Source organism: Marmota monax, unplaced genomic scaffold (genome assembly GCF_021218885.2).
Source record: "Marmota monax isolate L192 unplaced genomic scaffold, Marmota_monax_Labrador192_F-V1.1 WCK01_AAM20220418_F8-fsc00174, whole genome shotgun sequence".
Taxonomy (NCBI): Eukaryota; Metazoa; Chordata; class Mammalia; order Rodentia; family Sciuridae; genus Marmota; species Marmota monax.
Window position 1 is genome coordinate 2,465,460 of NW_026694860.1, and position 27,866 is coordinate 2,493,325.

Genomic DNA, 27,866 nt, shown 5'->3' on the forward strand with positions numbered 1-27,866 from the left:
GTGCTACCCTTAAAGGCTTATAAATCTACTAAACTTTTATTAAATATTCAACTGTTCAATTTCTGTGATGTAATTTTATTGAGTGATACATTATGGATAGAACTTTGTTGTAGTGGTGGTAGTGTTACTGTACTGGGGAATAACCACAGGGGAGTTCTACTACTGAACTATATCCCCAAGCCTCCTTTCCTTTTCTAAAACTTTTGAGACAGGGTCTCTGTATGTAGCTGAGGCTGGCTAGAACTTGCTATCCTCTTACCTCAGCTTCCTAGATCGTGAGATTACAAGTGCATGCCATCCTGACCAGCCTGAAAAAACTATTTTTTCATCTAGTGCAAACTGTGATCTGTTAAATTATTAAAAAGAAGTACCTGTTTATATAGGACTTCTCCATTTATTCTATATCACATTTGAATATCCACATTGATTTCGAAACCAAAGAATTAAAATTTAAGTACAAGAATAAAATGATTTTTAATGTTTAATTGATTCTGAGTTTAATTGTGAGTAAAGGAAAATACACAATACAGAATAATTTCTGAAGATATTTGCAAGTCATGTTTTATGCTTTCTGTTTTGCCATTTTCATGCAGGGTACCAAAGCTGCAAAAGCAATTTAATTTCTGATTTGTAATTTTAATTATTAAAGTAAAACTAATTTTTTTAAATTTTAAAGAATTCATGGCAACTGATCTAAGCATAGTTTATTTATTTTGTTAATGAAGTTTTATAATTAGTAATAGGCATTATGTATGTTATTATTATTATGTATGTTAAGGTATAGCATTTTATTAGAGTTTATATGATTCTTTTATAGTTTGATTAGAATTCTACTCCTCATTTATATCCCAGACGAACTTGAGGGGAAAGTCTTTCATTTCCCTTTGGAATATCTGGTCAAATCTTTCATTCTGCTCCACAGTAAAATGATGTTTCCAATCTCCAATGGTACCTAATGGGATATGAACATGAATGGCACTTTGGTGAATAAAGAACACTTCATGTTAAAGACTGCCTCAACCATTTGAACCCATGTGTCCCATTGTCCCAGATGTGGAACCCCTGTCAAATTTAAGTGGAGCAACCAATATACCTATTTTTTTAACTTTCTAATAATATGTGAATATTATTGTGTTCACAGAATTTAAAAATTGGAAATTAATGGGTTAATCTCTTTTCAACCAAGCTAAATATTTGTTCAGGTCCACAGGATTGGAGACCTCATCTTTTCTTACACAGGAATGATTGAATAAAGAATCTAGGAACAAAATAATGCAGTAAAGAGATTTAAAATTTACTTCCCCATATGTTAGCCTTTCCCACTCTGTGATCCTTAGGAATAAAAAACTATAAAGATATGAATATATTAGAATTTAAAAAGTATTTTTAATATATATACTCCTGTATATATACTAAGTGAACCTCATACTAAGTGCACCACATTTATCAATTGTAATATAATTCTTACTAAAACCCTCCAAGATAAGTATTTCTTTCTTTTTCAATTTGAAAAAAAAAACAAACAAGACTCAAGTATTTTCAACTAATAAAATCAAAGTCTTATAGAGCACCAGAGCTTCTCTTTCTGCATGTTTTTTTGTTTTTTTTTTATACAAGATTAAACCATCATTATGCCATTCTTTTTTCTGGGGGTGAGTACCGGAGATTGAACTCAGGGGTACTCGACCACTAAACCACTCCCCACCTCTATTTTGTTTTTTATTTAGAGCCAGGATCTCACTGAGTTGCTTAGCACCTTGTTTTTGCTGAGGCTGGCTTTGAACTTGCATTCCTCTGCCTCAGCCTCCTGAGCCGCAGGGATTACATTATGCCATTCTTCTTAAGTGAAAAATAACTTGGCATTTCCAGCTATCAGGTTCACATGTATAGACATTATTATTGGCCTTTGGAAAAGATAACAAGCTCTTAGGGATATGAGAATTGCTTTTTATCTACTGTAGCTGAGGAATTAAAAGGGAGAATTTATAATAAATGTCATCAAAAAAAGGAATTTTAAAATATATCAATATCTAGGGCAATTTCCATAAGATGTTTATACAATTGTTCATAAATTAATATCCATCATCCTATTGGTAAATTATGAGCCAATTATGACATAAAATGTGAATAAAGTAGAAGTGAAATGTTTAGAATGTTTATACACTAAATGATTAAATTAAAAATTAACAATTTGAAGCCAGGTGTGGTGTTGTATGCTTGTAATCCCAGCAGCTCAGGAGGCTGAGCAGGAGGATGTTGAGTTCAAAGCCAGCCTCAGCAAGGGTGAGGCTCTAAGCAACTCAGTGTGAGACCCTGTCTCTAAATAAAATACCAAATAGCAGCTGGGGATGTGGTTTAGTGCTTGAGTGCCCCCGAGTTCAATCCCTGGTACTACTATACTACTACTACTAATAATAATAATACTTTGAATTTAAAGGGTATCAGTTACAAGGGAAATAATATTCATTCTTGACAACTACTTCAAGCATGTAATAAGATCACAGTAAAAACGATTTCAAGGATTTTTTGAAGTAACTGAATTCATAGCAGATAGCACTAATAAGATATCACTCTTTATGATGACACATGGTAACACAGTAATCCAAACCTCCTCCCAGCACAGCAAAACACACATTAAGTTTACTCCTTAGATTATTCTAGAAGAAAAAAGGGAAAATAAGGATTATTGTTCTTCTCATTTAATATACCTGACCAGGCTCATGTGACTTAGAAATAAGGCAATATTAATTAAGCAGTTTGTATACTAAAACACTTAGGTTTCTTGAAAACCTCTTCAGACCTACTCTCAATTAGATGCTTAATTTCTCTAGGTTCCAAATGTCACTGTTACTTGGAGAGACATAATGGAAGCACTTATTATTTCTCCTAGGTATCAAGGACTTGAATGACAGCTTACATCTTGCTACTAAGAACTACTGAATAGTACCTTTGCGTAGAAAATTTCCTTCATTGTTTCTCACTCCCATTTCCTGTTTTACAATATCATTATAATTTGCTTGTGGATTAGACTTCATGTTCTGAAATGAAGCCTGTTTCACAACAGTGTCCACGACTTCTTCACTAAGTTCTTTCTCAAGAAATCTACAGATTTTCAGCACTGCACTTCTGAGGTCCTGAAAGAGCCATGAGTATGCATGAGTTACAGCCAAACACACAACATTTTCATATTCTAGTGAAATTGATTGCTGGAATGCAAAGAAGTGTCATCATATGAACCATGCAGTTTGTTATGAGAAGAGAATGGGGAAACAAACTGACATGATTATCTCAATTGATGCACAAAAAAAACATTTAACAAAACCCAACATCTTTTTATGATGAAACTCTCAATAAATCTGCAATGGAAGGAATCTACGTCAACATGAAAAAGTCTTATATGGAACAGCTAACAGCAAACTCAACTAAGAGAGAAAGATTTTCATCTGAGATGTGGAGTAAGTTCAACTCCATTTTTCCACTTTAATTTATCATGATACTAGAAATGCTAGCTGGAGCACCTAAGCAATAAAAACAAAAAAGGTACTGAAATAGAAAATAAAGCAAATGAAGTGGTCCCTGTTAGCGCATAAGATTATCTTTTACATTAAAAACCCAAGTACACACACACACACACACACACCAAAACAAACAAAAAATAAAACAAAAAAGACATTAGAACAAAGAAATTTAAGTTGTAGAATAAGAAACCAAATATCTTAAAAGTTCTACTACCCAGAATACATAAAGAATTCTTACAAATCAACGAGAATAAAAAAATCAGTCCAATTAAAAATTGGCAAAGGATTTCTTCAAAGTAGATATACACATGTCCAATAAGTACATGAAAAGATGCTCAGTATCACTAATCATTAGGGAAATGCAAATCAACCACAGTAAGGTACCACTTCACACCCATTAGGAAGGCTATTATTATTTTAAATTTTTAAATATTTTATTTATTTTTATTTCAATATTTTTATTATTAAAAATAAACCACATCAGAAAACAATAAGACCAATGACACAGAAAAATTAAGATTTATGCATGTTGGTAGAAATGTAAAAATTCTGCAAATGCAATGGAAATAGTATGAACCTAAAAACAGCATTACAATATGACCCAAAAAATCCACTTCTGTGTATGTACCCCCAAAATTGAAAGTTAAAGTCTCAGAGAGAGATTTGTACACCATGTTCATACATCATTATTCACAATACAGAATATAAAAGTGATGTGTATGTATGTATATGTATGAGATACACAAATACAATGTAGTACATATGTACATTGGAATATTATTCAGCCTTAGAAGGAAGGAATTATGCTACAAATGCATGAACCTTGAAGACATTATGGTAAGTTAAGTTAAATGAGCCAGTCAAAAAGGACAAATACTGTATGATTCCTCTGATATGATAGTCTAAGACTAATCAACTTCTTAAACAAAAAAAGTAGAATGTTTTTATACAAGGCCTACAAGGGGTTGAGAGTGGAGAATGAGGGATTATAGCCTTGTGAATATAGAGTTTCAGTTTTGCAATATGAATTCATTTTAGAGTAGGAGAGTGGTGATGTTGGCACAAGAATATGAACATACTTCATGACACAAAACTGTTCCCTTAAAAAATGGTTAAAGCAGGCTGGGAACGGTGGCTCATGCCTGTAATCCCAGGGACTCAGGAGGCAGAGGCAGAAGGATGGTGAGTTCAAAGCCAGCCTCAGCAATTTAGCAAGGGCTAAGCAACTCTGTGAGACCCTGTCTCTAATAAAATACAAAATAGGGCTGGGGATGTGACTCAGTGGTTGAGTGTCCCTGAGTTCAATCCCTGGTATCCGCCTCAAAGTCGTTAAAGTGGCATATTTTATGTCATGGATATTTTATCACAAGTAAAAAATATACTTTATGTCATGGATATTTTATCACAAGTAAAAATTTCAGTGGGAGGATAAAACCTAAACAGAATTACTATAGGAAATAGTACTTTAACTGGAAAAACTGTATCTCAAAGAGGTTATAACAATTTTCATGAGAAAGGAACTTTTCTTTCAATTCAAGAAGCAAAGATTTCTTTTCTGGATAAAATTTAAAAAAATGAGCCCCCAACTAAAGAAACCTGAAACCCCTACCCCTATGAAATGTGAACTTCAAAGTGCTTGATACACTATGTGCTCACAAGAAATGGAGATGGGTTGGCAGGTTGGGGACAGAGGATACAGGGCCTTGCTAACTTCCTGAGTATGTTAGTTGTATTCTTGTAGGGGAAAAAATGTAGTGTGAGAGGATGAATAAAAATAACAGGTCCACAGAAAATGCTCAGGGGTTACTCCAGTTGAACTGGGCTAATTGGGCTGTGCAAAATAACCACACAAGGGACACAAATACCTTTTTCTTTGGGGTCGCTGTGATGGCTCCTCTGACCTTAAGGGTCCGCAGGAAGAGAGAGAGTGCACATGCCCTGACCCCTTTTATTGAGGAGAAGCTATTCAAATGAGGCAACGGGTCAGGTTTCAGGGGGCTGAGTCTATGTTCATGATGTCCACTGTCAGCAGGTTTACTGACACCTGGGTAGGCCACACCCAAGGGCAGAGTAAGAGAAGGGGACACACACAAGGCACTTCCATGGAAGATTCTATCCTAAACAGGGCAAGGGGTTATATTACAAAAGAACAGGTGAGCATAGCTTCACCCATGGGGCTGTAGCAAGACACACCCATGCACGAAACACCAACCCTTGAACCCAAGAAGGGTGGGGAAAGCTCTGCCACATTTCTGTGATGGAGTGCCTCAGCACCCAGCAGAGGAGTGTGACTCAGTCATGTGCAAGGTTGGTCTCCCACACCACAGTTATTAACTTATTTCTACACCAAACTTGGGTGCAGAAAAAAATAATAAAATCAGAATATAAATGAATACAAAGGGATAAGAAAATGTGAACAAGCTCTAGCATAAAAAAGACAATAAAATAGAACTATCGATGTTACAAATGTAGAAATTATCCGAAAGAATTTCAAAACAGCTATGCTTGTCACATACAAGGAAATAAGAGATAAAATTAAAGTCTTTCCCTCAAAGCCAACTATTATTAACCAAAGTATCAGATAAACCCCCAGCTTGTTAATCGAAATGTAGACTTTAGTGAATAATTTTAATGGAAGATGAAACACAGATTGTTTTAGTCAGGTTTTTCGTTGCTGTGACCAAAAAAACCTGACAAGAATAAACTTAAAGGAGGCAAAGTTTGTTTGGTGGCTAGCGGTTTCAGAGGTCTCAGTCCATAGACAGCCGGCTCCATTCCACAGGGCCTGAAGTGAGTCAGAATATCACGGTGGAAGAATGTGGTGGAGAAAAACAACTCAAGACATCACACCAGGAAGCAGAGAGAGCTCCAATCAGCTCATGACATTATACCTCAAAGGAATATCCCTGATGACCTACCTCCTCCAGCTCTACCCTACCTACCTGCCTAAAATTACCACTTAGGATATTAATGCCCTGATTAGATCAGGCCTTTTATCATCCTATCATATATCATCCCTAAACTTTTCTTTCATAGTCTCACATATGATCTTTTGGGGGACAAGTCATATCTAAACCATAACATAGATTCAGAGATTATTTTCTAGGTCTTGCTACAGTCTTGCACTTTGGCCAGTTCTTCAGAACACCAGCCATTCCCTAATTCTACTACCAATTACTATCCAAAATTCTGAGCCCTATTCCACAAAATGGTTTTTCATGTAACACAATGGGCAGCTCTCTTCTTTACCACTGTATTTGTGGGGTCTCCAAAGACAATTGCCCCACACCCTTCAGGTATATATGCATTTCTTTCCTAGAGGCATCAGCCAGTTCCAATATGTTGAAGGAAAAGATAACAGGATGGGAATGATTAAATCTCTCATATTAGACTCCCCCCAAAGGGGAGTATCATTTCTCTTAAGATAAATTAAAGTATTTCCAGAATTTTTACATTTTAAAATAAAATACATATATGAAAATGACACGCATTCCAGAATCCCCCAATAAACACCCTTTCCTCATTTTAAACCTTGTCCTTCCCCCAACGGTAACCTCCATCCTCATTATATGATAGTGAATTATTGGTCTTCTAACTTGACTTTTGCCACCTAAATATGAATCTTTAAACATTATAGTTATAATTGCTTCTAGTTCAATTATATACCATTCGACTCTACTTGTGACAGGAAAGTAGAAAATAATCCTGCATAGTCATTAAGGTTCTAGGGCTACTACTACTAATTGAGAAATGTGAAAAATCCTCTGAGAGAAACTGCCCTGAGTTTATACGTCTTGCTGGGTTTATCACTGGAGAAGCAAGCATGGGCAGTGTTTCATAAAACTACCAAGACATTTCCAAGAGAAGCAGCAAAGGAAGACTCCAAAATGTATTCCAACTTTGATGAAAACCTAATGTGTTTTTTTTTTTAAAAAAAATATTGTTTGCATGTTGATGGACCTTTATTTTATTCATTTATTTAAATACGGTGCTGAAAATAGAACCCAGTGCCTGACACATGCTAGGCAAGCACTCTACCAACTGAGCCACCACCCCAGCCCTGAATATCTAATTTTTGACAACATTGTGAGGTTTCTCTAGAAAGAGCTCTAAAGAGGAAAACTTGAGTTGACCAAGGTCTATATTCCTTCTCTCCTTTACTTCCTTACTCCATCCTACCCCAATCAATTTTATCCACATTCATTCTTCTCATGCATTCTTTTGTTCTTTTTGGTATTGGGAATTGAATCCAGGGCCCCTTAACCACTGAACCACATCCCTATTCCTTTTTATATTCTATTTTGAGATAGGGTCTCATTGAGTTGCTTAGAGCCTCACTAAATTGCTGAAGCTACTTTTGAACTCTCAACCCTCCTGCTTCAGCCTCCCAAGCTACTGCCATTATATTCTTTATAGTGATGATATTCAAATTAATGGCGTTAATATCTAAAGGCAGAAATCTTTTTGAGTTTTGATTTGTATTTTTCATTTGTTTCTCACTCTATTCATTTGATTTCTTCTAAATCACTTTAATCTTCACAGGTCAAAAACAATGTCATATTCAAGCTACTCTGATCCCCCTCTAACCCAACCCTGCCTCAGAGTGCCCTAAACACCTTCAGGAATGAGACCACTATCTGCACACATGCACCAACTGGAAATAAAGGAAGCATCCTTGATACCTCTCTCTTTATCATTTGTACTTTGTACAATCCCTTTTCTTTTTACATCTTAACTGTGCCTCAAAACTCTGTATTCTCTTCATTCATAATGACATTACTCCAATCCAAGGAAGCACTGATGTTCAGTGGATTAACACAATGGTCTGTGTCTGGACTGGATTCCTTATACTCACTATTTTTTCTTTTTAATTCATGAATGGAAATAACATTCAAAAATATAAATCATATTCTATGGCTACCCCTCTTAATAATTCTTTAAGAGGCTCTTGACTACTTTTAACTTTAAAGAAATCACTCTCATTAACATAGCCCACAGATCTTATAAAATCTGGCTCCTACAAAACCCCTCTATATTAATATTTCATCTCTTCCACATTGTTCAAGTTCTTCCCTTAGGTCTTCAAAGGTCTCATGCATTTTCGTTTTTTCTTATAAGTCTCTCCCATTTCTTTTCTTTCTGTTAGCTCTTATTTATTTATTTCAGGAAAAAAAAAAGACCTTCACTTTCAACTATACTAGATACTCTCAGTACGTATGCACATTGACATTATAGTTAGACTTTTCCTTAATAATTTCACTTATTACTTTTGAACTACATATACTAGCTTGGTGAGTACCTGTTTTCCCTGATAGATTATGAGTTCTGTCTATAAAAAATTCAGTCATCTATTACGCACGATTCAGTGCCAGTCACAGAGCAATCATTCAGTGATTGTTTAAGTAACTGAATATATGATGTATTAATGAATCCACGTACCAACCAGAGTCCACAGAACAATAAATTTCAACTATCTTGTGTTTGAATTACACAAAGTTTTCAGGCAGTTTTGAAACTTTCATCAGCATATAAGCATCCTATGACTTCACATGAAGATTCTCTTTAAAAAACAGGAAGAACATGCCTCACAGGCCTCACCCTCATCTATAGCAACAATTATCCTGTCTTTGAAGTGGCTTCTTCCCCCAGTGTCATGGTGTTCCTTGATGAACTTTCTTAAGTACAACTACCATGGAAAAAAAAGTTTGTTGTATGGTGTATCCTCAAAAACAAACAAACAAACAAACAAACAAACAAAAAACCCCACTAAACTAAAAGCAGAACTACTGTATAATACAACTGTTACATTCCTGGGTATATATCAAAAAGAAATAGAGTCACCATAGAAGAGACAACTCACATGTTCATGTTTATTGTATCACTATTCACAATAGATAAGGATTCAGCCTAGGTGTCTATCAAAGATGAACACATAAAGAAAATATGGTGCACGCACACACACACACACACACACACACACACTGGACTATTATTCAGATATAAAAAATGAAATCTTCCAGCAAAATTCATGAACTGGAGGAGATCATGTTAAATAAAATAAGCCAGACATACAAAGACAAGTAGTGCAAGAGGCACACGTGAGAACAACAACAAATATGGACTGAAAGTAGAATTGTGAATACTAGGGCTTGTGAAGGGTCCAGGGGGAAGGGTAAATAAGAGTGGAAGAAGGGAGATTGTATATGATCAGTGCATGTTGCATGGTCATATAGAAATCAGATAACAAAACCCGTTAATATGTAATTAATATTAATAAAAATGATTTACAAGATTGGTATCCTAGATATTTGAGGTTGCCTTTATTGCTACAGTTTTTAAATGATAACCATGGTGACTGTGTGTAGTGAGAACAAACCCTTGAGGAAAACCAGTAATAATTAATGGATAAGCAGGAAATTAGAACCTCCACTTACCCCCCAAAAGCCTACGAAATATGTATGAAAATGACTAGGAGAATGAGTTTTCCTGAAACCAGGAGAAAAAATGTTTAAAAATAGAATTTTTAAAAATACTTCTTATTTTACCTTTTTCATATCTTCATAGCTCATGAACAGAATATTGAAGTCATGTCTGTGTTCATACCAGCCTTTTATGTGATCAAACCAACGACTTCCCACCACTGTGCAAAAAATAATTAGTAAGAAGGTAAAGATGTTGCACTTATTGAATAGCAAAGTATTCTGTCTTTTCCTCCTTATGGTCACAAAAACAAAAATAAAGGCCCCAACCACTGAACATCTGTATTACTGTTTTGAAATGATTACTGCTTAGGGGAACAATCATGGTTTTCATAGAGAAGTGACCATGAAAAGCGACCTTATGGATGTAGGAAGGCAGCAATGAAGAAATGAGAAAGCCCCTGGGTCTAAGTTTAAATCAGATTTCTTTAAAGCAATTTCCTCCACTTTCCTATATCTACCAGAAAACACACATGTCCATTTTTCTTCTCATTCTCTAAGATTTCTGGATAGCAAAGCTACCTGTTTACAATGAGACAAAACCTGAATGTAATCTTTAAATGAGTGAGATCCTGATACTTCTCACTACAAGTCCCTTGCAACTTTCAATCCTCATCAGTAGTGGAGTGATAAACTCCACCATGGCCCTAGAAGGCTTACCACAGGTCCAGGAGAGAGTACACAAACACCCTGATCATTAGTGATTCTGGAATGTATTGTTTTAATTATATTTGTAGCTAGTTTAAATTGATAGAATATTTGTAAGCCTCTTATGGACTGGTCAAAATGTTTTCTAAACAACATGCCTTTGAAAACTTGACAAGACCCACATGGTCCTGGCAAGGAATGGAAACGCCACTGGGTGGCAGACTAAGTTGATATGTCATAGTAACTACTCAAGAGCATGCATTGTACAATTGCCCTTTTCCATCTCTCTACATATCTTCCCTAAGTTTCTTGATAAATAAACTCATAGTTACCTTGTCCATCTAGAAACATTTTTATATAATTCTCAAAAGTTTCAGAATTCTTTAATATAGCCACCCAATTTGAATAATGAAAAAAGGAAACCAAAACATCTTTAGGATTTCTGTAGATATAAAGAATCTGCAGGAAGAATTAGAAATAATATTAACAATTCCAGCATATTATTTCAAGTTTTTAACAGCTGAATCACATTTATTAGCTGAATGAATCAAAATTATTTTAATCCATTCTTCTAGTCATGGAAAATTAGGGTTTCCCCCAATTTTTCTCTATTACAAAAAGTGTTGAAATAAATTCTTTTACTTATAGGACAGAAACTGTACAAAGAAAATTAATATGAAAATACCACTAATGAAAAGTTGAACCAAAAAAAGGCCTTTCACAGAATACACAATAATTATTGTCAATAACCTATCAAAACAGGCTTAATCTCATTACTGAGTATGGACATGTAGGTTAAGATCACTTTAACATACCTCTTCATAAATAACACATTGAAAAAATTTAAAATTCTGATATGTATCATTACTAGGAGGAAGTCAAAACATGTCCATTAGCAATTTAGCAGGAACTGATACACCTGCTTTCTTAAGAAAATATAGTCCCCATCCCATAGAACTGAAAATCCTTGTACTTTTGGCTTTGCAGTTCCCTTCTTGGATGTATATTATAGGAGAATTCCTGCATATGTGCCCAAAGGCCATTCTCAAGAACATTCATAGCAGCATGTAGTGATATGCAAATGCTGGAATATTCTAATTTTTCTATGAAGAGAAAGTAGAGATCTGATAGAACTACTTTCAGAAGTTATATTATGCAGCAGTGAAAATGGCATTTCAAATCAAGAACAAACAAGAGCATGTGGCAAAATCCCAGAGAATTAGAGAATAAGGAACAAAATGAAATTAAGTAAAATTGTAGGCCAAATGATTTAACATGATGGCCCATAATTTGTTTTCAAAGACCAACAGAAAAGGAACCTTTGTCCACTGATGATCATAATAGAAAAACTTCAATGGAAAAGTTCCAGTAAATCTGTAAGTATTTTGATTTAGCCACACTCATAGTAGAACAATTACAGAGAACTGTCTTTAACCTAACAATAAAAGCAAAAATAAATTTATAAAATTGATTATTAACATTTTATTTTATTTAGTTTTTAAAATCTGTATAAGTACCCAACACAGAAAGTTTATCTCCTTTTCTCATGTATGAAACATATTACATGTTTGAAAACTGATCATGCAATTGACAATTAACTTTTAAATAAAATCCAAAAATTAGAATATGTAAACACCATTTCCCATGATAGAAAACTATACAAACACTTTTAAACTAAAAAAGTCTCAAGAGAGCTGAAACCAATTATAAAAGTAAAACTGAAATAACAGAGTTTTAAACATTAACAAAATTATATCCATAGTTATACTAAAAGTGATATTCATTTTAAAATGTTAATATTGACAAATATAAACACTGGAAATAGGTAAACTGAACATTTAATTAAAGAAGATAGAAAGATATATACTAAAATGAGATAATAATTAAAATGGAAGTATACATCCAGAAAAAAAGCTAGTTCCTCAGAGGGTGAAAACCCAGTAAAATAGAAAACTCGTTATATCCTGAAAACTCTAAAAATAAGAGAATATAAAATTTTTATCTTTGCAGCATGAATGCAAATATATAACCACAAAATTGGAGTAAATTGATGAGATTATTAAAAAGTTATACTTTTTTCAATGTTAAATATCTACAAGTGGGTAAAAAGAATAATACATATTGATGGTATTAAAGTAGACCTGATAAAATAGAGACATAGAATGAAGCTCCAAGAATGTTGGTATATTGCAATGTTTGTTTTCCCAGAAAAAAATCTCTCTTAAATTAAAATCCACATTTGATAAGCATTGTGGAACTACACTATATTGTAAAAAGTAGATAGAAAACTTTGCCTTGTCAGTTAAAATGTACAAAACAAGGAAGAACTGCTACATAATCAGCAGAAGTGCCTATTTTTGGAATAAAGATTGCACACTGAAGAGAGAGACAATGAAAATTTAGCATATCAATATATAGACTTCAAAATAGTGGAGATACTCAAGTCAAAGATTTAAGAAAATATTCTGTGTCAATTAGTATCTCTTGGGACAAGTATAATGCAATATTCATATCTCATATAATAAGTAGTATAAGATTTAATTTATAATCCTAAGAAGGTTTTAATATAGCCAGGCTTGGTGACTCAAGTCTGTAGTCCCAGCTACTTGGGAGGCTGAGACAGGAGGATCACAAGTTCAGAGCCAGCCTCAAAAAGAGAGGTGCTGAAAATATATAACCACAGAAATGAAATGAAAGAATGAAACCCTGTCTCTCAATAAAATACAAAATAGGGCCGGGGATGTGGCTCAGTGGTTGAGTGATCCTGAGTTCAAGCCCATGTACCTCCCCAAAAAAGGTTAAAAATAATGTTAGCTAGGAGGGTATTTACATAATCTTTGTTGTTGGTGTTGTGTTTTCTTAGTAAATCACCAGAACCAGAAGTCAGGAAAGAAGTATTAACAGTTGGGTTACGTAAGGTTAAAAGTTTTAAACCGTTTTTCAGAAAAGTCTTTTCTTTTTAAAGGGGAAGACTGCCCCAAGTAAATATTCCACAAAACAGTAAATAAGACAACCTAAAGACACAGGGGCAAAAAATAAAAAGGATATTTAAATATATAAAAAGATAATCTTATTAAAATTGAAAGTGAAATTTGCTCAAAAATGAGATTACTTTCTTACTTAGCATATTAGGCAAATTTGAAAATTCCCATTATTAGTAAGCATGTGAGGACAGAGGCATTCCTACATGGTATTTGATGAAGTATGATTCATATATTATAAAAAGCAGGTAGGTAATCCCTGTCAACACTTAAAATATTAGACATTTTAATTTGAAAACTTCACATTAATTGAAACATGGCATGAGAAATAAAGTGCAAGTCTTTATAGGAATGTTTATGACAACACAAGACATCCATTGGCTGAAACTTATCTGTCCATCAAATACACATTAATTATTGCAAAGCCACACAATAAAATTCTATGAAATCATAAAAAAGAATGGCATTTTATGGCTAATGTGAAAGAATTTTTGTTATATGCTATAGAATAAATTGCAAATTATATCCACAATTGCTTATTACAGGCATAGTTTTTAGGACATTCATATATTTTTATTGTGGAAGGCAATATCCTAAACATAATTTGGGGAATCTACTTAAAGCCGGTTATTTTGCTTTTGCAAAAAAAAAAAAAAAGAGAGAGAGAGAGAGAGAGAGACTAGGCTCTATGACATACTTTAGCTTTTTTGTTCTTCAGACCTTTTGGAACTAAATAATATGGAAGATGAGAACTGAAGATTCGAGGGGATGGTATTTTGGTAAAGTCCAAATTATGATTATTGTATTCAAAGAAGGGAGCTCTATCTATTGTTTTGATGTCTTCGGTTCTGTTACGATGCCCCTCAAAATAAATCAAGCTTAGTATCTGCTGAGTCCAGACGGTACCTGAAAAAATAAATCATCTTGTTTTCAAACTCAATTAGTCATTAAAAATTAAGTCAACAATAGTGTCATTCACCATAATCATTTGAGCTTTCTTTTCTTTTAAACACTCTAAGTATGCTAACAACTTTGTCCAACTTTCATTTTTGTCTCTATGAAACTTTAAAGTTAATAAAGATAAAATCAAAGACTCTAAATTCCTTTGTCACTTGAAGAGCTGTGTTTGTTCTGATTCCATGATAGTAATGATTTAGATTAATTCTGCCTCTCCTTCTCTGTTTCCTGCTCCATGTTAGGTCCTTTTTCGTGTTTTTAACTTTTTCCTTAACTTATAATAATTCTACATATTGATGGGGTAGAGTGTGGTATTTCCACACATGCATACACCCTGTACTATCACATCAGGGAAATTAGCATTTCCTTCTCTGTGTCATTTCTTTCTGTTTGGAGTCTTCGAGCTTATTCCTTCTGTATTTTCTTACAATATGTTATTGGTTACTGAGTCCATTTTGACTATATTTTGTGGGTACCTGTTTTTCTTTCATGAAATTCCTTTTTCAGAACTTTACCCTTTAGAATTATAGACAAATTAACAAAATTATAGCGAGTTCACTTTCCCCTCCTTTTCTCTTTACCATGTAAGGTGGTTTTGTAAACTATTTAAGCATCCAAGGATGTCAGGAAATAGCAGAACTTGACATGAGTGTGTGTATATATATATATCATTTTATTCACTTGTTTGGCCTAATCATGTATGATCAACTTCTTTGTGGTGTTCTTGGGAAACCACACTATAAATAAGCAAAACATTGTATGTAAAATCTTAATAACTACAGCTTTACTCCTTAGTCTGCATGGGCAACTATAAAAACTCAAACCAAGCCAAGTATCCCGCCCTGCTGAAGTAGAAGTCATTATTACTATTATTAGTACTTGTTTAGCCCAACAGGATTGTGTTTTACCACTTCTTTGTAATGATTATCTTCACAAATCTCAAAATCATTCTTATTTCATTTTCTAGTAGAACTTACTGGTTGAAAACGTTTTTGAGAATCTTCAGTGGAACTCAGCTGACATGGAATACTTCTCAAGAAAATGAAACATCTTGGAACATGTATAATTATGGAAGATAAATCTTCCAACTCAGGAAGCATTTACAAATTAGAGAAAAGATGAGTTTGGACTGTCTCAGGTCTGTCCAACAGACCAAGCCAACAGGTCAGCCTTTACCCAGTACCTGCTCATGGCTCAGTATTTGGTTTCTTTATATATATATATATATATATATATATATATATATATATATATATATATATATATAAATATATATAAATATATAAAGAAATATATATATATATATATATATATATATATATATTTAACAGAATTGACAATATATCTATTGCAAATGAGCTTTGGTAGTATAGATTTGAGATTTAGCTAACTTTTTTTCTGATTCCTAATGGATATATAAATGTAGGTCAGGCTGCTGTTGATGTCTGAGCACATTTACATACACAGAGACACAATCACACACACACACACACACACACACACACACACACCAAACTTAGGAAAAATCTACTATCATGAGGCCACTCTTTACACTTACCAGATTTTGGATAGGTAACTATGAAGACATCATCATCTCTAATTTCAAAATCATCTGCACTTCGTACTATATGCATTTTAACTAAAGACCTTTCAAAATTGTAGCCTTTAAATTCAAATAAGTATTCCTTTGTGTTGTCCATAATTTTTCACCTACAAGTGCAAACATATAATATCAAGTTATTTTAGAAGTGAATAATAGTTATTGAGTGGTCAATATATGCCTAGCACTATTGCAATGACTGATGTGTATGAACATATTAATGACACTAAGCACAGCACATATATGAATGATTTAAAACGTCACAAAACACCAACATTGCTGTATTGCTAGCATCAGTGTTTTAAAGATGAGGCAGCAGAAATGCTGAAAAGTGAGACAACTCTTCTTAAAGGTCCATGAGGAACAGATACCATGATCCTCAACATAGAGAAGAGGAATTAACTCAGAGAAGTCAACCAAATTATTTAAACTTGTCCAGCTAGCTGAACTGGAAAGATTGGAGAAGGGATAATTTGGCCAGAGAATTCATACTTTTTATCCAGAAATTCTTAGTGTTTTACATTTTTATTGCTTATATTTTTTGATTGTTGTAGAAATAAGAAATTCTTCAATGGATATTCTTTTATTTCTAATGTTTTTCTAGAGTATGCATAACTCATTGGGTCTGAAAGAAACTTCTGAATTAGGGAACTGAGATGCTGTTGAAAGTGAAAAATGAAAATGCTTTGCTCTTTAAATTGTTGTTACTTCAGAAATGCTGCCCTCGTAGTTACAAGTTACTTCATGAAAGTTATCATAGTTTACAGTAGGAGATTTTAAAATCAGAAATCATATGAATCTCAATAATAAACTAAAACAAAAATGGAAAGCAAACAATGTAAAGACAAATATTATTAAAATTTTGTAATGAGAACAAAAAGGGAGACATAGAGGCAAGATGCAAAGGGAGGAAAGATGGCAGAATGGCCAAGCTGCCAGCTTTATTTATATCCATAGGTTACTTCAGGTCATTGGCATCATTAGTACATATTGTTCATTGTATTACAGACTTAGCAACATTATGCAGCTAATCCTCAGCTACATACTAAATTGCAATGTGCAATGTTAGGTGTTTTATGTAGCTCTCAAGAAAGTCCACTGTATAAAGTTATTGTTATGTGGAGAGGTTTAGGCTCAGTGAAACATTGTGTTTGTCCCAGGAGCTGTGTGCCTGAGATCAAGGTCTAGGCTAATAAGACTCTAGGGGCATTGCCACAGCAGCTACACATTGCACATGTATTCATTATCTTACTAGTTCCTAGGAGAAATTTCAGGGCATTCTAAGGGTGGGAAACAGAGTTCCAGTTACCCTCTCTGAGTGTGCTCACAAGAGGAATGCTTCCATGTATATTTCCATGGTCAAAATACCTACAAAATTCAGACCAGCCAAGCATTTCTATTTGCTCTTCCTGAGAAATCTTTCCTTGAAGGTTACATGATTGAGACAATCCCATAAGTTCTAATAGTAGATTTAGAATCAATATAGATTTCAGGGTTTTTTTTTTAATTCTGTGCATGCCAAGAAACTGAATTTGCTAAAAAGCTGCAAATATGGCTTTGTTTAAATTGTATGTCAAGAAATAACATTGAGTTCTTTACAAACAATCCAAGTTACCTGATCAATAGGAGGAATTCAGAGTTTAGTCTTTTCCAGAATAAGAACAGAAAATGATTAATGTTAGACTCACCTGAGTGATGCCTTCATGATTGGTTTCTTGGCTACCAAATGAAAGATAAAATTAAGGCCCTACTAAGCTGCTAGAGGTTTCCCCTCATTAAGTTGACATCTAGGAAACATGAAATATTGAGTCCTGGGGACAGAAGAGCTGGGCTGATGCATCAAAAGAGTGTTTTCAATGCAGGCAGATGGAGAGCTATTTTGATATTGACATCCTGCATTTCCTAGGAAAAACCTTGGAGAATTCAGCCTTCAAATTGTGGTGAGGGAGAATTTATACTGCATCACATGGATAAATGGAGAAGCCCATAGTAGGAGATATAAGTTGAGGAGAAAGCCAAAAGTGAAGTGTGATCCCTACCACATCCTTCCTAACAGCTAGTAACACCATCCACACACCCTTTGAAATTTCACAAAGGGTTCCAGAAACTATGAGTGATGAGAAAGAGCATCAGGCAGCATCTACAAACATTCCGAATTCTTCTATTTAGTCACTCAACTGTCAGTCTGAGGGGAGAGAAAATTTTGAGAGCTCTGGTATCACAGAAGCAAAGGAGAAAGCTGCATGTGAAGAGGATTCAGGTAGGTGCCCTCTGGCTACTCAGTATAGTTTGCATGTCTTTGATGCATGTAGGAGAAGGAAATTGTGTAAGTAGCAAGCCTTTCTGTGTCTCCTTCTTATTCCTTCATGGAAGTCTGAAAGAAAAGGGGTGGGGGTGTTCATAGATAATTAGGGAGAAAAGGAGGTCAATACAGATATTTGTCTCTCATGCAAAACAGGATGAGAATTGACAATGGCTCAGAAACTATTCTGTTATTACTCACTGTTGAGATCAGCTGCTGAAGGAAAATCAGCTCTCACAAAAATTTTAAGCTGACAGGAACTGCTGTGTCACTGAGGAATAAATAGTCCCTATGGAGTTTGTTTTGGCCAGTGAGTAGTGTTCTAGAACCTGACTGAGCAACTCAGCTCTTATAAATTGGGTAAGATTTTGTTGACACTGGGGAAAGCATATCAGGTTATCCCAGGTTTTTTTTAAAGGGATCAAACCTTTGGAGATACTTTAAAAATTTCAGAAGAAGAGAGGGCACATTTACTGAATTACAGCAATTATGAAACAAACACAAAGACACATTCGAAATCTTCAAGGACAGCTTCCTTGTACCTGAATGATGGTTAAGTCTGTCTTTCCAGCCCATCTCAGGGGCTGGTGATCATTCTTAAGATCTTTCCTTGCATAATCTCACCCAGTTTGTTTCTTCTGTTGTTTGACTGGCAGTGGCTACAGAAGGCTCTAGGGGTTATATAAAGTTACAAGTGGGTTATATAAACTCGAAAAGAACATAAATTTGTTTTCCAGTGCACATAGAGTTTGCCTTTTCTAATCAATGTGCCGTTATTCATTTTAATGATAGATGTTAGCTTTTTGTTTTCCACAAATAACTATGATTCATCTCAGGTCTTTCTAACATTTCTCATGAAAAATTGAGTCATTCCTCAGTCTTTTGTTGCTCATAAATTCTGCTCTTAGATAATGATTATCTAATGATTGATTCTCAAGTTCCCACTACATACAGAATTTGAACCTAGGAGAGATCTTGAATCTTTTCAAAATAAAATTCCTTCTGGTTAGAAAGTAGTGTGTAATCTGAGGCTAATTTCAGTTTATAAATATTAAAGATGTCTCTTATTCCTCATGATATTTGTCAAATTAGAGTTTCTAAAATAGTCCATTTTGTGAAAATAAATACAGCATGAAAAGTAGAAATCAATAGGAGTATTCTATTTATTATTATGACAGGCTCAATAAGAATTTCTTTTATTATACAAATTTTAATGAACCGAATGTATAAGGGGGTCTTTTGAGGTTCTTGGAATCTTTTGCCTTCCTCTCTTCCCTCTTTTTCTCCCTGACTCCCAATAATTATCAGCTGTGAGACATCTAGACCAGTCAGTAATAACAGCCAAGTGAATAAGACAGCTGCTTCCATGAGCAGAGGCAGCGTTTTGATTCCCTTCCCTTCTTGCTAGATGTTATGTGCATCTAGCAAGTAAGGCGGCCTGAGAGGAATCCAGAGCAATGGCTGAGTGCAGAGGTGCAGCAGGAAAGGATAGATGTGGGACATCTTGTACCACAGTGTAAAGATTTACACAAAGAATAATGAAAAAGTCAAAAGGACACCAGAGCCAGCTTGCAGGTATCACATCTGACCACTTCAAGAACAATTCGAATTTTGCAATACATAATCATAGAATAGATCACAACCTTTTCAGTACAATAAGGAAATGTGAGTTTATATAAAGGTAAGACAAACCTTACTGGCTGAGACATACATTAAAAGTTTTAGGCCTTTCAGGACAAGGGGCAAGAACAAAATAGTATTCAGATGTTATCAACAAGAAAGAAAAAAAGTCCCTAATTTTTTTTAACAGATGCAAAGATAACACTAATTTATAACAGTTCTTGTCAATACATGTGTAGTAAAATTAGAGTGCACTCATTTTGGAAGGGGAGTGTGATGTTAGGCAACTTTATTTTCTCTGGGCACATGTCTTCAACTGCTTTAATCAAAGTTCATTTACTTGAATGAACAGCAGGAAACAGCCTACCTTGCTTGACTCACAAATGAATACTGAGAAGTTTGTTTACAGCATCATTTTCATTTTTCCTTTTCTTTTTTGTAAAAAAAACATGCATTTAAAAAGTATTACTATATCCTCTTTCCAAAGACTAGACTCTTTAGTAGGCCTCACCCATTAAATCTCATTAAATTTTTTTTACCAAAAAAAAAAAAAAAAAAAGAAAATGAATCTGTAATCAAAGTCAACATCTTAGTGATTCATTTGATAGTCAAGCAGGGCAGACTATTTTCTGATGTTGAATCTATGAAACCATGTTTAATATTTTGTCCCATCCTATCAGATGTGGAACACCTATAAAAGCTTAAATGGAGCAAAAAATATAACACTTTCAATAACTTTAGTAGCCTGTGTTGAAATATTTGCAAAACTAAGAATTTGGAATTTGATGGGTTTTAAGCTTCTAAATGTTTCTAAACATTTCTTTCTTGTGACTTGGGAATATTGTGATGATTGCTTAATCTGATAATGGTGATATACACTATGTTCTTTAGCATTTGATAGCCAAATGGGTGCTTTGCCAACTTCCTTAATAAAAGGTAATCCACACTCCGTGTTTCCTTAAAAATATTCATAATACACCTTTCTCTTCTAGCTTTTACACACTGAGTATGCACTGGTGATTTTAAAACATTAACTAACTACCAGGGTATGACAAAACACCTGCCACATGAAGCACTGTTGTGTTACAATGACATCACTGTGACTTGTAGTGCGATAAGCAACAGTGCAAAGCAATGTTCATGTAGACAGCCAGGTGTAGTTTCTGCAACAATTGCTCAAACTGACTATGTAATACAAAAGTGATCAGAGACATATTAAATGAATGACCATAACATTTTGAAAATGAAACTTCATGAAATTACACTGAAATTTAGAGTTCATATAATGTTTATGTGAAAAAAATTATTTTAATTCTTTTCCATTCATGAAGGAAAGTCATTCTTCCTTCACAGACTATATAGAAACAGATGATGGGATGGATTTGCCTCACGTCTGTAGATAAAATATCTCCGATGGATACTGGTAAAAATGAAGGCATGATTAAATATGTGAGAAGGAAAAATATCTCTTTGGACTGAAATATCAAGAAGTAAATATAGAAGAAATAATGGGAGGGAATGCTTGAATGAGGAAGAGGTTATTTACATGTATTCAAAGCATGTACTGTCAAATAATTAATTTTTATGTAATAAAGTGCAGAAGAGTCATTTTACTAGGTAAAACCCAGATAGACACCACTTTAACCAATTTAATCAAAGTAGCATCCCTAATACTGACATTAAGCCAACCTACATTTCTCCTGTTGACCACTGAGAGCACATTGAATTCAGGGCATTCCTGTCAAAAAGTTCAACCTTATTCTATCATGAGTAAACATCAGAAAAACTCATTAATACCCATTATGCCATATACTATTTTTAACAATGCCAAAAGGAGTAAGCAAGCAGGACAGAAATGATTTGAGAATAAAGGAAACTAGCCAGACATGACAATTAAATACAAAGCATAGTCTGGCACAATGGTGTACACCTGTAATTTCAGTGACTTGGGAGGCAGAGGCAGGAGGATTGCAAGATTGAGGGCAGTCAGGAAGGGTAGTCAGACACTGTCTCAAAATAAAAAATAGAAGAGCTTGCTGGTGTACTTCTGTGTTACAGTGCCCCTGGGTTCTATACCCAAGACCACAATATAAATAAATTAATAAATATGCATGATGTTGCATTTGATCCTATCACAGAAAAAAAATCTATAGGATATTGTTGTTACAACTGAACATTTTAAAATATATATTTGTGGTTTATATAATAGAACTGCATCAATGTTGCATTTCCTGCTTTTGATAATTGTATTATGTTTATTTTAGATAATGTCATTATTCTAAGGAAATACCCATATAAGTAAATAGAAATAAAAGGACATGATTTTAGTCTCAAAATTTTTTTAAACATTTAGTTTTTAGTTGTAGGTAGACATAATACCTTTATTTTATTTTTATGAAGACAAATTATGCCTTTATCAGTAAATATAGAAAAAGTATTTAGCAAAATCTCATGCTCGCTCATTTTGAAAAGAAACTCCAGCAACTTAATATTGGAGTGGGACTTTATTTTATAATAAATACCTTTAAAAAATAATGCCTACATCTAGCATTGTACTTAATGGTAGAAAAATAAGTTATTTTATCCTAACAGAAAAGTAAGAATGTGCCTTTATCACTCCTATTGTACTACATGGTCTAGGTAATACAATTACACAAGTAAAGGAAATCAAATGTATACTTGTTGACAAGAAAGAAATAAAACTGGTTCTGTTCATAAATAATGTGAATATTATTTAGTGAAAAAGGTAATGTGCTATGAAATCATGAAAAGACAAGGAGGAGATTTAAATGCAAAAGGTGCAAAAAGATCAGTCCAAAAAGATTAAATACTGTGTAATACCAATTATAGCATATTCTGGAAAGGGCAACAATAGAAATAGTGAATAGATTAGTGGTTTCCAAGGTTTGGGTTAAGGAAGAGGGGTTAACACGTGGAGCACATAGGATTTTTACTGAAACTATTCTGTATGAACTTTGAATGCTGGACTCATGATGCATTTGTCCAGACTATAAAACAAATTCAACATGAGCAATGAACCCTAATGTAAACAGTGGACATTAGTTAAAAATGCTGTATCAATATTGGTTCATCAACTATGACAAAGATGATGATTAGCTTGCAATCTTTTTATGTTATAGAGGACACTTGGAGCTTCCTTTCTCCCTCACTCCATCCTACTTAAACTGAAGCAAAATTCCTAGGCTGGTATTACGGTTTGGATATAAGGTGTCTCCCAATAAGCTCATTGCAGTAGTCAATACAGGAATGCTCAGAGGTGAAATGATTAGATTATGAGAGTTGTAACCTATTCACTAGACTGTCCCATTTTATGAAATAACCTCTGCCCTTTGCAACAGTTTTTTGAGTTTGCACCAGTTTTCTCATACTAAATAAGAGACTATAGACTGAACTTCTGAAGATACGAGCCTAAAATAATTTTTTTCTCCTCTAAGCTGTTCTTGTCAAACATTTTATCACAGTGGCAAAAAGCCATCTAACGGAGCAGGAATGCCATATCAAGGTTTCATGGTTTCTTTTTAAGCTGTTCATCCTTCACATTTCAAGTTTTTCAATTGGATCTTCTTATGTAAGGAGATTCTTCACTTCTCTGCATCACTCATGGTGCTGGGTGTCCTTGATGTAATTTGAGAATCATCAGCAACATCAGCTAAGACTGTAGTACTTACTTCTGGGGAAATACCTGCCCTATGTGATGTCCTTGGGGTTGTCCCCAGTTTTTCTCTTCATATTAAAGAAAGTATATTATCTTCCAGTATCTTGTCTCGTCTTTGGGGCCTGTCAGCCAGGCCCTGCTGTGAGTATGAGGCCAGTTTTATCAGACAAATTGTTCTGCTACTCATGACAAAGTCTGGTTGTTCTCCTATTAAACATAATCAATCTTACATAACGTTAGGATTAGACAAGACCACTCTGTGGCCATGATGGATCAAGACAAAACAATATCACTCTGTTGACAAAAAGCAGTTTTTGTTTATTGTTTTTTGTTTTATTTCTGTTCTGGGCAAGTTAACTTTTCAAGGACACTGGGAGGGGGAGAGCTTTTTCTTTCCTTTCTTTCCTCATCCTGCCAGCTGTTACCATGGAGCCTAGTTGATAACTCCCTTATCTTAGAAATGTAGCCATCACTGTGAAGCCCAGCTCAAGGCCAGAGGCCTTATTTACATATTTTGTGAAAAACTAGTAAGGGAGTGTCTAGCTTTTGGAGCACTGATTTTTCCAGCCAGTGGCCAAGTAAAACAGGGCAACACGAAAAAAGGAAGTTTATCTACACTGAACTCTTTTATAGGGATTCTTTTGCTGAAAGTCCTAAAATCAGCCATGGTGAAGATTTCTGGAGAAGGTCAGTTAAGACTTTTTGTGGGCCTGGGTAGGGAGGGGGAAGACGGGGAAGGCAGGGCTGAGAGCAGCTCTGGTGGATCTGAGAATGAGGAAGGAGATGTAAAAGAATAATGGGAAAGTGGTTTGGGATTTTCCTAGCAAGGAAAACTTGAGCAGTTGAACAGGTAGAGCAGAGGGGAAGACCAGAGTGAATATCCCAAAAAGCCTGTAAGGGACTTTAATTCTTAGTAACCTGTTTTCAGTGATGACAAAGCAATGTTAAAGGCCATTTTCATCAGGTCTCTGATACGGGGGTCTGAGGGCTCTACTCAGCTTGTTTGAGTTTTGAGTTAGCTGGTAAGAGGACCTGGTGGGTCTGAGTGTGGGCACTGACAGAAGAGAGGAGTGAGTGGGGGGGGGAATGGCAGCTTGTTGTATCCCTGAGGCATATTGTTCTGCAGTCCCTGCGAGCATCCCCATGGTAAGGGGAACTACAGGAGTAGCATGTTGATTTCTCTCTGCCTGTTAGGATCCAATGTGTGCTTTCTCTTTGTTGAAGCATCTTTTTCTTTTAGAATTTTTTTTCTGGTTATACTTTGGAATAATTTCTGGAAACCTTAGAATCTATAAACAAATTATTGTACTTTGATAAGAAATATCAATTAAAATGTAGTTTAAATCCTTAGATATTTTGTAGACAGAATTATATTTGTTAGGGTAGAGAGAAAAGATGGGGGGAGGGGAGGGGAGGGGATGGGGGATAGCAGAGGATAGGAAAGGCAGCAGAATACAACAGACACTAGTATGGCAGTATGTAAAAACGTGGATGTACAACCGATGTGATTCTGCAATTTGTATACGGAGTAAAAATAGGAGTTCATAATCCACTTGAATCAAATGTATGAAATATGATATGTCAAGCACTATGTAATGTTTTGAACAACTAATTATAAAAAAATGAATAAATAAAAAAGAATTATATTTGTTTATCATGTTTTGAGTTTGAACAATAACTTTGAGAATTAGAAACTACTTGAAGATTGTATTTTCACTTAAAAGCAAATTTATAGTAAATACATTTATCTCAAATATCTGTAACTGAAAAGGCAGAGTATCTGATGAATGTACGTATAAAACATATAAATTACGAGTTTTCTGTTAAAAAAACAGGCAAATATATATTAACTAAACAATTAGACATGTGCTAATTATTTTACAGATTATATTAAGAATAAGGACATAACTTATAATTGTATTAACTTTATGTAATCACGTGGTTTTTAAAATACTTGGATCCATTTCAATTTATTTTTACCTAGGAGTGCACTCTTTTATGTGATGTCACTTGATGTAACTGAAATAAGATCCTTGTGTATACATATTTATTTTTTATAGTCAGGAATTAGAATAAGGATTTTTTTTGGTCATTACAGGAACATTGCTGGCTTTGTTCCTGTGGCGAGCAAATGCATCTCCATAACCTCCAAAATTAAAGTTAAATACAAACAAGCATGTTAGATATCTCTTATTAATAGATTATTTAGTAACACAACTATAAGAAAAGCCAGGTTATCTTTTTTTAATTTTTTTTTTTTTTTTTTTTTTTTTAGAGAGAGAGTTTAGTTTTTGGCAGACACAACATCTTTGTTTGTATGTGGTGCTGTGGATCGAACCCAGGCCGCACGCATGCCAGGGAGCGCGCTACCGCTTGAGCCACCTCCCCAGCCCCAAAAGTCAGGTTATTTAACTCAGAACTAACTTAAATTTAGGGATGCAACATAGAAACCTGTGGAATTAAATTTTGTCTGAAAAAATATCTTTCGTTAGCATTTACAGATAGGCATTCTTAAAAATATGGGCTCTGGGCAGCTCTGGAAGCAATCTGAAACAGAAAATACAGGTTAGTGATTGGAAGGCGGGACTAGAAGTTCTGTCTGAGTGACTGTGGAAGAATCAATTAGAAGCCCACGAAAGTGTGGGAGGTGGGACCAGGAAACTTGCTCTTTCCGCCAGGCACCCCATGGTTACCATAGTGAGGCAAACAACAAGGAGTTGGCTGCCCATTGTTGGGGTAGGAAGAATCGCCAGGACCAAAGCCCTCCAATCTGCCAAGGTGCATGGTTGATGGGCAAAGCCCTGAAGTAACTCCTTGAGATCACCTGGATCCCAGGGATACCAGGCTGCAGGGCGATTACCACCTGGATTAATATTAACAGGAAATAATTGATATGGCCCTGAACTAAGCTGTGAGCGGGGTTCTGACTCCGTGTGGAGCCAGCAACCGGTAGGAGACTTTGAGCCCTTAGAAGGGAGTACAGCCTCGGTCCGGAGTTCAGATATGGTGGAGGAAGGGCAGAGGGTGACCTGCCAGGGCTGCTGGTGGATGCTTTAAAAGGGTTCTGAGAGGATTCAGAACTAGGTAATGGAGGGTGGAGAGAATTTCCCTGTCTAGGAGGCCATGGAGCAGCATCAAAGGGGTCCAAGGGTCCTGCATTTTGGCTCTCCCCGGACTCCTCATCGCCCCTTTCCCTTTTAGGACTGGCTTCAGTTGAAGGTGTGTGGTCAGGGTCTCCTAGGGGAATAGATCTTGTCCCGAGTGCCTCCCTTAGCTGCAGGCCCTTGACCTCTGGTGTGGAACACGACCTACTAGGAGGGAAACAACTCTTAAGGGCTGACAGGATGGGATAAACTCCAAGAGGAGGAATTTCACCCCGATTAACCTGGGCTTTTCTGACCAGCTGTTCAATCCTATCCCAGGTCTCCCAATCAAATAAATTACTCTCTGGTAGCCAGGAAGCAGCCTTAACCATAGTCTCCCAGGTCTTAAATGCCTGAGTGTCAGAAATCTCGAGACCTCTACTCTTAAGGAGAACTCCGAGGGATTGAAGGGAGAGATCATTTTTTGAAGAAGACTGCCCCATAACTTATGTGGGTACACTCACCCGTAGACTGATTGCTCATCAGCGAAGTTCCCTCCTCACATGGGGCACCAGCTGTCAGAGCTGTCAGAACTGCCCTCCGATGGAGATTAGCAGAGAGCACTAGACCAGCTAGTGTCCCCAGGGCTTAATGAGATGAGTGTCACAACCCGGCCTCTGCCACCCCGCCTGGCCAAAAATCACACAGAGTCCGGAGTTGAGTCAGCCGAAATGGCCCAGCAACTCTTATTGCGTACATAGGCTTTTTATAGAGAAAGAAGGAGGGGTTAGAATGGAGGAGATAGCAGGAGCCAACAGAGATAAGGCACACCCTTGTTGCTAGGGCTTTAGCAGAATTAGGTTTGCACATGTGGAAGCCATATCTGCCTTCAGGCAGGCACATACATGGAAGCCATAGTTCTAGTGTGTCAAGACACTTCACGGAAATCACAGGCATGTCTCAAGAGAGTAGCTGTCACAAGACTGAGTTCCTTGCAAAACT

General features: G+C 35.3%; 2 protein-coding genes across 6 annotated transcripts in view; one reads left to right on the forward strand and one right to left on the reverse strand.

The window, feature by feature from the left end:
• Positions 1 to 455: 455 nt before the first annotated feature.
• On the reverse strand, positions 456 to 27,609 carry LOC124080486 (amine sulfotransferase-like). 2 transcript variants are annotated; one of them, XM_046426402.2, is made up of 7 exons: positions 27,389 to 27,609; positions 16,142 to 16,293; positions 14,324 to 14,532; positions 10,978 to 11,104; positions 10,064 to 10,158; positions 2,948 to 3,134; positions 456 to 952 (listed from the first exon to the last, which is right to left on the reverse strand). In XM_046426402.2, exons 2-7 carry the CDS (start codon positions 16,281 to 16,283, stop codon positions 831 to 833), a joined length of 882 nt encoding a protein of 293 aa, XP_046282358.1. In that variant the 5' UTR covers positions 16,284 to 16,293; positions 27,389 to 27,609; the 3' UTR covers positions 456 to 830. The 2 variants fall into 2 exon arrangements, with proteins under 2 accessions (XP_046282358.1, XP_046282359.1); XM_046426403.2 differs by lacking the exon at positions 27,389 to 27,609 and adding an exon at positions 18,687 to 19,093.
• LOC124080487 (amine sulfotransferase-like) overlaps positions 24,241 to 27,866 on the forward strand; it is a 60,320-nt gene continuing 56,694 nt past the window's right edge. For 3 of the 4 annotated variants that reach the window (XM_046426405.2, XM_046426404.2, XM_046426406.2), the window contains exon 1: positions 24,244 to 24,468. The gene's annotated coding sequence lies outside the window, so the exon portion shown is untranslated. Of the gene's footprint in view, positions 24,469 to 27,866 lie in introns of all 4 variants that reach the window. The other variant, XM_058573272.1, reaches the window with a different exon arrangement.